Source organism: Petaurus breviceps, unplaced genomic scaffold (assembly GCF_028583685.1).
Source record: "Petaurus breviceps papuanus isolate PSGF00001 unplaced genomic scaffold, PetGlider_PUasm1.0 183, whole genome shotgun sequence".
Taxonomy (NCBI): Eukaryota; Metazoa; Chordata; class Mammalia; order Diprotodontia; family Petauridae; genus Petaurus; species Petaurus breviceps.
In genome coordinates, this window is record NW_027185791.1 from 8748465 (window position 1) to 8760570 (window position 12106).

The 12106-nt window shown below is 36.3% G+C and overlaps 1 protein-coding gene across 1 annotated transcript in view; it reads left to right on the top strand.

Moving 5' to 3' along the window:
• The window catches only part of DTWD2 (DTW domain containing 2), a 123926-nt gene that overhangs the window by 31754 nt on the left and 80066 nt on the right, over positions 1-12106 (top strand). Inside the window, exon 2 of the mRNA XM_069087845.1 lies at positions 10797-10887. Within this exon, the coding sequence (XP_068943946.1) occupies positions 10797-10887 (91 nt within the window). The remainder of the gene's footprint in view (positions 1-10796; positions 10888-12106) is intronic.

The window sequence follows — 12106 nt, forward strand, 5'->3', positions numbered from 1 at the left end:
TCTCCAGCATTTGTCATTTTCCTGTTTTGTCATCTTAGTCAATCTAGCTGGTGAGATGTGGTACCTTAGTGTTGTTTTGATTTGTATTTCTCTAATAGTAATTTATAACATTTTTTCATATGCTTATAGGTATCTTTAATTTCATCTTCTGAGAACTGCCTGTTCATATCCTTTGACCATTTATCAGCTGGGGAGTGGCTTGTATTCTTATAGATTTGACTCAATACTTTGTATATTTTAGAAATGAGACCTTTATCAGAGACAACTGGTTGTAAAAATTCTTTCCCAATTTTTCACTTCCCTCTTAATCTTGGTAACATTGGCTTTATTTGTACAGAAACTTTTCAATTTAATATAATCAAAATTATCCATTTTGCATTTTATAATGCTCTCTAACTCTTTTGTCACGAAGTCTTCTCCTCTCCATAGATCTGACAGGTAAACTATCCCTTACTTTCCCAGATTGCTTACAGTATCAGCCTTTATATCTAGATCGTGCACCAATTTTGACTTGATTTTGGTGTGTGTTGTTAGTTATTTGGTCTATGGCTAATTTCTGCCATACTATGTTCAGTTTTCCCAGCAGTTTTTGTCAAATAGTGCATTCTTATCCCCAAAACTGGGGTCTTTGGATTTATCAAACAGTAGATTACTATAGTCATTGACTGCTGAGTCTCCTGTACCCAATCTATTCCATTGGTTCACTACTGTATTCCTCAGCCAGTACCAAGTAGTTTTGATGACTCCTGCTTTATAATACAGATTAAAATCTGGGCTTGCTGGGCCACCTTCCCTAGCATGTCTTTTCATTAATTCCCTTGATATTCTGGACCTTTCATTCTTCTAAATGAATTTTGCAGCTATTTTTTCTAGCTGTATAAAGTAATATTTTGGTAGATTGATTGGTATGGCACTAAGTATGTAATTTAAGTTAGGTAAAATTTTTATTATATTATATATTATATTATATTATTATATATTATATTATATTTTATTATATTAGCTCGACCCAACCATGAGCAACTGATGTTTTTCCAATTAGTTAGATCTGACTTTATTTGTGTGAAAAGTGTTTTATAATTGTGTTCATCCAAGTCTTGGATTTGTTTTGGCAGGTAGATACTCAAATATTTTATAATGTCTACAGTAACTTTAAATGGGATTTCTCTTTCTCTCTCTTGCTGTTGGATTTCATTAGAGATATATAGGAATGCCAAGGACTTATGTGGGTTTATTTTATATCCTGTAACTTTGCCAAATTTGTTTATTATCTCAAGTAGTTTTTTACTTGATTCTCTAGGATTCTCTAAGTATATCATCATATCATTTGCAAAGAGTGATAGCTTAGTCTCTTCCTTGCCTAATTTGATTCCTTCAATTTCTTTTTCTTCTCTAATTGCTACTGCTAACATTTCTGGTACCAAATTGAATAAGGGGGTGATATACCTATTGCATATATTTGCTGATTCCATCTGATCCTGGTAAAATTTTTCCCCCAAAATTTATTATTTATTTTTAATCTTCAACATTTATTTCTACAAGATTTTGAGTTCCAAATTTTCTCCCTATTTTTCCCCTACCCACACACCAAGATGGCATGCATACTTGTTACCCCCTCTCCCTGTCTGCCCTCCCTTCTATTTCCCCCATCACCCTTTTTTACTCCTTTCCTCCTTATTTTCTTATAGGGCAAGATGGATTTCTATATCTCATTTCCTGTACATCTTATTTCCCAGTTGTATGTAAAAAAATTTTTTCTTAACATTTATTTTTAAAATTTTTTTAGATTCTCTCCCTTCTTCCCTCCTCACACACCCCCACTGAGAAGACAATCAATTCAATAAAGTTTATACATGTGTAGTTATGCAAATATTTCCATAGTAGTCATATTGTGAAACACTAACTATATTTTCCTGCATCCTATCTCATCCCCCATTTATTCTATTTTCTCCTTTGACCCTGTCCCTTTTCAAAAGTATTTGCTTTTGACTGTTCCTTCCCCCAATTTGTCCTCCTTTCTATTGTCTTCCCCTCTTATCCTCTTCCCCCCTTACTTTCCTGTAGGGTAAGATACCCAATTGAGTGTGTATGTTATTCCCTCCTTAAGCCAAATACATTGAGAGTAAGGTTGACGTGTTACTTTTCACCTCCCTGCTTTCCCCTCCATTGTAACAGCTTTCTCTTGCCTCTTTTATATGAGATAATTTACCCTCTTCTATCTCTTCCTTTCTCCTTCTCCAAATATATTCCTTTCTCACCCCTTTTTATTTTTTTAGATATCATCCCTTAATATTCATCTCACCCCATGCCTTCCGTCTCTCTCTATATGTATATATATGCATATATATCTATATTCCCTTCAACTATCCTAATATTGAGAAGAACCTCATGAATTACAAATATCATCATTTCATGTAGGAGTGTAATCAGTTCAATTTTAATAAGTCTGTTATGATTTCTCTTTCCTATTTACATTTTCATGCATCTCTTGATTCTTTTATTTGAAAGTCAAATTTTCTGTTCAACTCTGGTCTTTTCATCAAGAATTCTTGAAAGTCCTCTATTTCATTGAGTGTCCTTTTTGTCCCCTGAAGTGTTATACTCAGTTTTGATTCCTTTGATCTCTGGAATATTATATCCTGAGTCCTTTGATCCCTTAATGTAGAAGCTGCTAGCTCTTGTGTTACACTGATTGTGATTTCATAGTACTTGAATTGTTTCTTTCTGACTGCTTGTAATATTTTCTCCTTGATTGGGAGCTCTGGAATTTGGCTATAATATTCCTAGGAGTTTTTTTTAAAATTATGTTTATTTTTAGTTTACAACATCCATTTCCACAAGATTTTGAGTTATAAATTTTTGTCCCATTTTTTCCCCTACCCCTCCTCTCCAAAATAGTGATCTAACCGAATACCCCATCCCCCAATCTTCTCTCTCCTATATCTTCCTCTGTGCCCCCTCCGACTTTCCGGTAGGGCAAGATGAATCTCCATACCCCAATACCTATGTATCTTATTTCCCAGCTGCATGTAAAATAATAATAGTAATATATATTTTTAAACATTTGATTTTAAAACTTTGAATTCCATATTCTTTCCCTTCTTCCCTCATCACCCACCCTTACTGGCAAAATAAATAATTCAGTATAGGTTGTACGTGTTTAGTTACGCAAAACATTTCCATAGTGGATATATTGTGAAAGACTGACAATATTTCCCTCCATCCTATCCCACTCCCCACTTGTTCTATTTTCTACTTTGACCCTGTCCCTTTTAAAAAATGTGTGCTTCTAACTACCCCCCCCATATGCCCTCCCTTCTATCATTCCCCCTCTTATCCCCTTCCCTGCTACTTTCCTGTAGGATAGGATAACCAATTTTGTGTGTATGTTATTCCCTCCTTAAGCCAAATTCAATGAGAGCAAGGTTGACCCATTCCCTTTTGCCTTCCTGTTCTCCTCCTCCATTGTAACAGTTTTCCCTTGCCTCTTCTATATGAGATAATTTACCCTATTCTGTCTCTCCCTATCTCCTCTCATTATATTTCTCTCTCACCTCTTAATTTTATTTTTTAAATATCATCCCTTCCTATTCAATTGATCCTGTGCCCTCTGTCTATGTATACCTGTACACATATATACACATACTCACATATGTATTCATATGCACACATACCCTCCTATGTAGACATATATGTATGTGTATACACACACATACACACATTTATATTCCCCTCAACTGTCCTCATACTGAGAAAAGTTTCATAAGTTACAATTATCATTTTTCCATGTAGGCATGTAAATAGTTCAACTTTGATAAGTTCCTTATGATTTCTTTTTCCTGTTTACCTTCTCATGCTTCTATTGCTTCTTGTATTTGAATGTCAAATTTTCTATTCAACTCTGTTTTTTTCATCAAGAATGCTTGAAAGTCCTATATTCCATTGAATGACCATATTTTCCCCTGAAACATGATACTCAGTTTTGCTGGGTAGGTGATTCTTGGTTTTAATCCTAGCTCCTTTGACCTTGGGAATATAATGTTCCAAGCCCTTCAGTCCCTTAATGTAGAAGTTGCTAGATCTTGTGTTATCCTGATTTTGTTTCCACGATGTTCAAATTGTTTCTTCTTGTCTACTTGTAATATTTTCTCCTTGATCTGGGAACTCTGGCTATAATATTCCTAGGAGTTTTCTTTTTTGGGATCTTTTTCAAGAGGTGATTTGTAAATTCTTTCAATTTCTATTTTGCCCTCTGGTTCTAGAATATCAGGGCAATTTTCCTTGAGAATTTATTGAAGGATGATTTCTAGGTTCTTTTTTTGATCATAGCTTTCAGGTAGTCCAATAATTTTAAATGATCTCTCCTCAGGTCAGTGGTTTTTCCAATGAGATATTTTACATTGCCTTCTATTTTTTCTTTTTTTTTTCTTTTGGATCTGTTTAATAGTATCTTGATTTCTCATAAAGTCATTAGCTTCCATTTGCTCCAGTCTAATTCTGAAGGAATGATTCTCCTCAGTGAGCTTTTCAAATTCTTTTTCCATCTGTCAAATTTAGCTTTTTAGGGCATTCTTCTCCTCATAGGCCTTTTTGGGCCTCTTTTGCCATTTGAGTTAGTCTATTTTTTAAGGTGCTATTTTCTTCAGTCAGGTTGTTGACTCTCTTTTCATGAGTTTCTTTCATCATTCTCATTTCTCTTCCCAATTTTCCTCCACTTCTCTTATGTGATTTACAAAATCCTGCTCGAGCTCCTCCATGGCCTATAACCAGTTCATATTTTTCTTGGAAGCTTTTGATGCAGGAGTTCTGACTTCATTGTCTTCCTCATGTTCCATGCTTTGATCCTTTTTGTCCCCAAAAAAGGAATCTAAGGTTTGATTGCTGTGCTTGCTTTTCTTCCTTTGCTTGCTCATGTTGCCACTCAATTACTTGACTTTTGAGCATTTTACCACAGTAGAACTCTGCTTCCAGAGAGGAGCTTTGTCCCAAATTGCTGGGGTTTTCACAGCTACCAGAGCTATTAGTTGGGTGCCCTGTATACAACCCCAACAAGCTTTGGATCACTGGTCACACACCCCAGGACCTCTACCCAAGACAATGATCCACATCCAAGCAGGTTAAAGCAAGAGCTATTACGCTCTGAATGGTTACTTGGTCCCCCTATGATCTGTAGGCCAGGAGTTCTAAAGTAGCCATGTGATGGTGGCTGCACAGCTGCTGTGCTTCTGCCATCTCTTTCCCTGGAGGCAGGGGCTGGACAGCTCTCTGTCCCCCCAGTTCTAACAGAGTTCCACACTGACCTTTTACTTTGTCTTTGACATTTATGGGTTGATAATTCTGGAAACCGCCACAGCTGCTGGTGATCCACTCTCTGGAAGTCTGCTCCAGCTGCTGCTGGTTGGGGCCACCCTGGGGCTAAAACCGTGGGTTCAAGTGGGGCTGGGTGTGTCTCTCAGTGCACTATGATGGACCCTTTCTGTAGGCCTGCCAGGCTGTCTTCAGTGGGAGATTTGTTTCTCTCTGTCACTTTGTGCGTTCTATAGCTCAGTAATTTTTTAGAGTCATTTTATAGGTATTTGAGGTGGTTATGGGGGGAGCTCATGGAGTTTGCCTGCTTCTATGCCTCCATCTTGTCTCCATCCCCTAATCCTAGGAATTTTCTTTGTGGGATCTTTTGCAAGAGGTAGTTGGTGGATTCTTTCACTTTCTATTTTACCTGCTGGTTCTAGAGTATCAGCGCCATTTTCCTTGATAATTTTTTGAAAGATGTCTAGGATCTTTTTTTGCTCATGGCTTTTAAGTAGTCCAATAATTTTTAAAGTATTTCTCCTGGATCTCTTTTCCAGGTCAGTGGTTTTTCAAATGAGATATTTCACACTGTCTTGTATTTTTTCATTCTTTTGGATCTGTTTTATAATATCTTAATTTCTCCTAAAATCATTAGCTTTCATTTGTTCCATTCTAATTTTTAAGCATTTTTTTCTTCAGTGACCATTTGGACCTCCTTTTCCATTTGGTCAGTTCTGAGTTTTAAGGCATTCTTCTCCTCATTGGCATTTTGGACCTCTTTTGCCATTTGAGTTAGTCTATTTTTAAGGTGTTATTTGCTTCATTATTTTTTTTTTTGAGTCTCCTTTAGCAGGTTGTTGACTTGTTTTTCATGATTTTCTTGCATCTTTTTTATTTCTCTTCCCAAGTTTTCCTCTATTTGTCTTACTTGATTTTCAAAATCCTTTTTGAGCTCCTCCATGGCCTGTGACCAATTCACATTTTTCTTGGAGGCTTTTGATGCAGGAGTTTTAATGTTAGTGTCTTCTTCTGGTTGTATGTTTTGATCTTCTTTGTCACCAAAGAAAGATTCTATAGTCTGATTTTTTTCCTCTGTTTGCTCATTTTCCCAGCCAATGACTTGACTTTTGGACTCTTTGCCCAGGTAGAATTCTGCTTCCAAAGTGGAGAGTGCTCTGTCCTAAGTTTCTGAGGTTTTGCGCAGCTGTTATCAGAGCTACTTCTAGGAACCTGTAAATTTTCAGTTCTTCTAAGGTGCTATGATCAAAGGAGAGGTTTTTACTCCTCTCCTGGCATGTGGTCTGCTCTGTGAGCAACCACAAGCTCTCTTTTCTGCCTCAGAACTATGAGGAAGACTCCTTCTCCACAGCCACCACAAGCTCTGCCATGCCAGTGCTCCTCCTCACCCCAGGACCGCCATCCAAGACTGCAACCCAGATCCAGGCAGGGCAAAGCAAGACAATCCTACTTCAGTGTCAGCAAAGAGATCCCTGCAATTGCCCTCTGAAAAACTGCTTTATCTCACCACCATCTGCAGGCCTGAAGCTCTGGAAGCAGCCCCTGTCGCTGTTGCTGCTGCCTCTGTGCCATGTCCACTTCTCTGGGACCGGAACCAGATCCTGTTCTTCTCTCACCCAGGTCCAACAGCGTTTCCTCACTGACCTTTTACTTTGTCTTTGGTGTTTGTGGGTTGAGAAGTCTGGAAACCACCACCTCTGCCAGTAATTCGGTCTCCTGAGGCCTGCTCTGGTCCAGTCTGTGCCATGCTGGACTACACTCAGCTGCAAGGACGGTGTGATAGACCTTTCCTTTTGCACTTCCAGGCTGTCCTGGAGTGGAGATGGGTTTCATTCTGTCATTTTGTGGGTTCTGTAGCTCTAGAATTCATTTAGAGTCATTTTTATAGGTGTTTAGAGGTAACTGGGGGGAAGAGCTCAAGCAAGTTCCTGCTTTTACTCTTTTGTCTTGGCTCTGCCCCCAGTTTTGTCTGATGATTTTTTCTTAGAGAGCTCATTGATAACTTGTTTTTTTTTCTTCTAAGGTTGGGTTATTTAAGTATTCTGTTTTTTCTTTTCTTAATCTGGGCGATTTGTATTTTTGTAAATATTCTTCCATTTCATCTAGGTTGTTAGATTAATTGGCATATAATTTTCTTTTTTTAAGTATTTCTCTTTGACTTTTTGTGCCTCTTTTACCAACATGCTGACTCTTTTTTCATGATTTTCTTGCATCACTCTTATTTCTTTTTTTGAGTCTTTCGTCTGTGTCTTTTATATGAATTTTAACATACTTCTTGAGCTCTTCTAGGAATTTTTTGGGCCTGTGACTAATTGATATTTTTCTTTGAGACTTTGCATTTAACTACTTTGTTTTTCCTGGTCTCTTTGGTTTACAGACTTAGTAGTGGTATTACTGAGCCAAAGGGTATACACAGTTCTATAGCCCTTTGGGCATAATTCCAAATTGCCTTCCAGGATGGTTGGGTTTGTTCATAACTTCACCAACCATGCGTTAGTGTCCCATTTTTTTCAGATCCCCTCCAACATTTATAATTTTCCTTTTCTGTCATAAAAGTATAGCGCCGACTCAATAGTCACAGCACTGATGGTGACTATGGATGTACCAGCACAGTTTTCAATCACAAAATTTAACACACTCTTCATATAGAAGAGAGAGGCAAAACATTAATTCGGATACAAGAAAGCCAAATCTCAACCCCTGGAAAAGGAATCCATCACAACAACAAAAAACATAACAGAGCAGGCAACTACATCATATTTTAACCTTCCTACAAACAAACTCTAGCCATCACATCAGGGGGCAAACAAATACTCACAAGCCTGGCTGTCTCCTTGTGTGTCCTTTCCTCCCTCCAGCTCTAAGTGTTCAGACTCCCAGCTTCCTGTGGGCTCTGCTCCAGTCTTCAGCAAATTCCTCCCACCACAGACTCCATGTAATTACATTCAGTCTACTGGGGGCAGGGAAGATCTTCAAATTCCCTCAGTCCTATTAAGTGGCAGGGAAGATCTTTAAATTATCATTACTATTACAAATAGCCACTCTGATAAGTGTAAGGTGATATCTGAAAGTTGTTTTATTCTAATCAATAGTGATTTAGAGCACTTTTATATGACAACTGCCTATTCATATTCTTTGACTATTTGTCAGTTGGGGAATGACTTGTATTCTTATAAATTTGACTCAGTTCTCCATTTATTTGAGAAATAAGGCTTTTATAAGATTCAATTGTGAAAATTGTTTCCTAGCTTTCTTCTGTCCCTCTAATCTTGTTTGCATGACTAGTTCAAAAACTTTAAATTTAATATAATCAAAATTATCCATTTTTTTTCTAGGAGTGCTCTCTCTCTTTAGTTTATTCATAAATTCTTCTCTTATCCATAGATCTGACAGGTAACTATTCCTTCCTCTCCTGATTTGCTTATGGTATCATCCTTTATATCTAAATCATGTCCGCATTTTGATCTCATCTTGGTATATGGTGTAAGATGTTGATTTATACCTAGTTTCTGCCAAATTTCTTTCCCGTTTTCTCAGCAGTTTTTGTCAAATAGTGAGTTCTTGTCTGAAAAGCTGGGATCTTTGGGTTTGTCAAACACTATATTACTATGTTCCTTTACTGTTGTCTCCTTGTATATTTCAGGTAAACAACCTGTGATGTTTATACTAATTTTTCACAATATATTGTTGTGAATGACCCTAGCTAGAGTATTCTTTATTTTAAAAATATTTATAAATTAAATTTTGAAAACTTCCTTTGACAATATAAATACAATAACTTATAAATAAACAAATTGCTAGCATACTAAAATGAATATTATCCTGTATGAATTTATTGCTTTCTCGGCACATATAATTTTCTTTATTTTATTTAAATTTCATTTCAGATTTCATTTAATTATACATGATTTTCATAGACTGTCTCTTTAAGTGTATCCTTATTTAACTCCAATATACTCCACTAAATTAACCTTTGAGACCTTAGGGTTACTTCTTATCATAATGTGGCAGAAAAATTCTTTTGTGTAGACAATGTGATGGTTTAATAAAATTGATTTGTGTGACTAATATAACTCCTACTTCAATACATTAAAGATATGTAATTTCATTGGCATTGCTTGCACAATACAATGCAGATCCCAATCTCTCTGTTACTTAGAAAATGATTTAGAGTTGTTGCTGAAAAATTCATTACACTGCTACTAACCTGAATATGAGGCTTTACACTATCATAGGATGGTCCTCAGACAGTAGACAGGTTGGTCTATCACCAGAAGGACCCAAAGATGATCCATCTCGGTAGAAAGTAACCGTTAGAATGTTTATTCTACTTGTGTGTTTTGGTAAAAGCTAGAGTCGTTTTCTCACCAGGGTGGAGTGTTAAAGCAGACCTTTAGTAGAGGATGTATACTAATATACATATTTACATATGTATATAACATGTTCTTTGATTAAAATTTTAGAAGTAATATTGAGGTTCCTGGTATGTCCTATAAATGTGAATTTGTTGCATAAGAGCACAGTGTAATATTCATATAGAATTTTAAGATGCTGCTTGTATGTCTTTCCAAACAGTGACCTCCAGAGAGTCTTAAGCATTCTTTATAATAGACAGGTTATTTATAAAAATAAGAGCCACATACATTTACTCTAAGGAAGTAAAAACTATAAATGTCCATTGTATACCAAAATATTTAGTTACGTGATACCAAATATTTATAATATTAAATATAATAGCATATATATGCACAATTATATTTGTGGCAGATATATACAAATGTATATACATATACATTTGTGGCAACAAGGAACCATTTACAAAACAAGATATTCATTGGGGAACAACTGAAGAAATTGTGTGATGTGATTGTAATAGTATATTATTGCTCAGCAAGAAATGATGAATATAAGAAATCTGGAAAAATATAGCAACAGTTGTGTGAGCTGGTGTATGTTGAAATAAGCAGGGCATTAAATATAACATCTATAATAATATAGATGAAAGATATACTAAAACAAAGTTGAACTCTGAGTGACTGAGAAGCGTGTGATTTGCAAGCTGACATCTCTTCTTGCTTTAGGCAGAGAGATAGGAGATTTAGGAAGTTGGATGTGTCCAGTTTGTTGTCTGATTGTTTTTGATTAGCTATTTTTTTTTTATTGTTGTTGCTGTTTACAAAAGAGGGTTCAGTTCCAGGTGGTAATAGATTGGTTGTAGTATATAGTTAGAAATGATCAATACAAAACCCCAAAAGATCCATAAAACTTACTTTTTAATAAAAAAAATGAAGACTTGAATTTTTAAAAAATGACAATTTCAATAGCAAGTATATGAAATTTTTACAAAGAAATATAATTCAGTATTTCCTGAACTAAACAATAGCACCACACTTGCCAATTGAGATTATATAAATGTTTGGCTTCATTAAAATAGCATTAAATTTTCTTAATTCTTGACACACTTTCTTTTTCCCCCCGTAATTCTGCAGCCGTCCACAGAAGGTCTGCTTATGTCCATTTCTGCCAGTACATCCTCTAAATATCTCTACCAACCTGTATATAATTCAGCATCCAGCAGAGGTAAGTAAGGAAATGGGAAATAATGAAAGTTAAATAATATAGTATGAAAAAAGCAACAGGCAACAGTATTGTACAGGTGGATATTTGCCTATTAGCACTTTTGAAACTAAGTCGATAATGTTTTCTCTTTGGGAAAATTATTTTCTTTTTGTAGTATCAGGGTTTTTTCAGTATGTTAATATTTTATAGGTAGTATATAGTATAGTAACAATACTGTTTTAGAATCATTTGATAATTTAACAAAGTTGTAGTCATAGGAATTTTAGTTGATTTTGAAAATTTCATGTCATCTGGTGAGAATTTTAAGCTTTTTATAAATGAAGAGAAGCATTGCTTTGATAGCATAGAAACTTAATCTGTATCTGAATCCAAAACCAATTTGTTCTACCTGTTCTGCATAGATAAGTATGTTTTCACTCCTTAAAATAGGATTTTTTTTATTAGGTTTTTGAAATGAATTTTAAATTTCTTCTCTTCAAGTCACATATCTCTAGTCTCAACTGGAGACTTACTTTACTGACAAAATTGAGACCATTCAATATGTGCTCTCTTTTTCCCCCTTTTACTTCCTCTCAAAACTGCTAGACATCATTTTCCATTCTCTGCTCCTTTCCCCTACTCTGTGACTACAAGGGAGCCTGGCAAATGCAGAGGCCTTGACCTTACTGAGGGCAAGGCCTCCACAGTTGCCATGGGTCCTATCTCCTGCTGTCCTCTCCAGAAGACTTCTCCCTCAATCATTTCCGCCCCCCTCTCTCTCCCAATTCTCCCTCAACTTTACTAAAAATTTCCCTCCTGTCCTCTGAAGCTATCGTTTTATGTCTTTCCCTTTTTCAACCAAAGTAATGTGAAAAGCAATCTGCATCAAGTGGCTCTTTTCACTCCTCCCCCAACCCTTGCATTCTGGCTTCTAACTTCATCTAACAACTCAAGCCAGCCTGAGCCTTCCCAGTAAGAAGAGTGTGCCACCATGCCTAGCCAAAGGGGTGGCTAGGTGGTGCAGGGAATAGAGCACGGGCCCTGGAGTCAGAAGGACCTGAGTTCAAATCTGCCCTCAGACACTTGACACACTTACTAGCTGTGTGACTTTGGGCAAGTCCCTTAACCCCACTTGCCCTCCAAAAAACAAAACAAAACAAAACCAAAGTGATTTTCTTTTCTCTTACTCAATAAACTCTTCTATACTGTTGCCTCAGGACAAAACATAAACTCCTTTGTT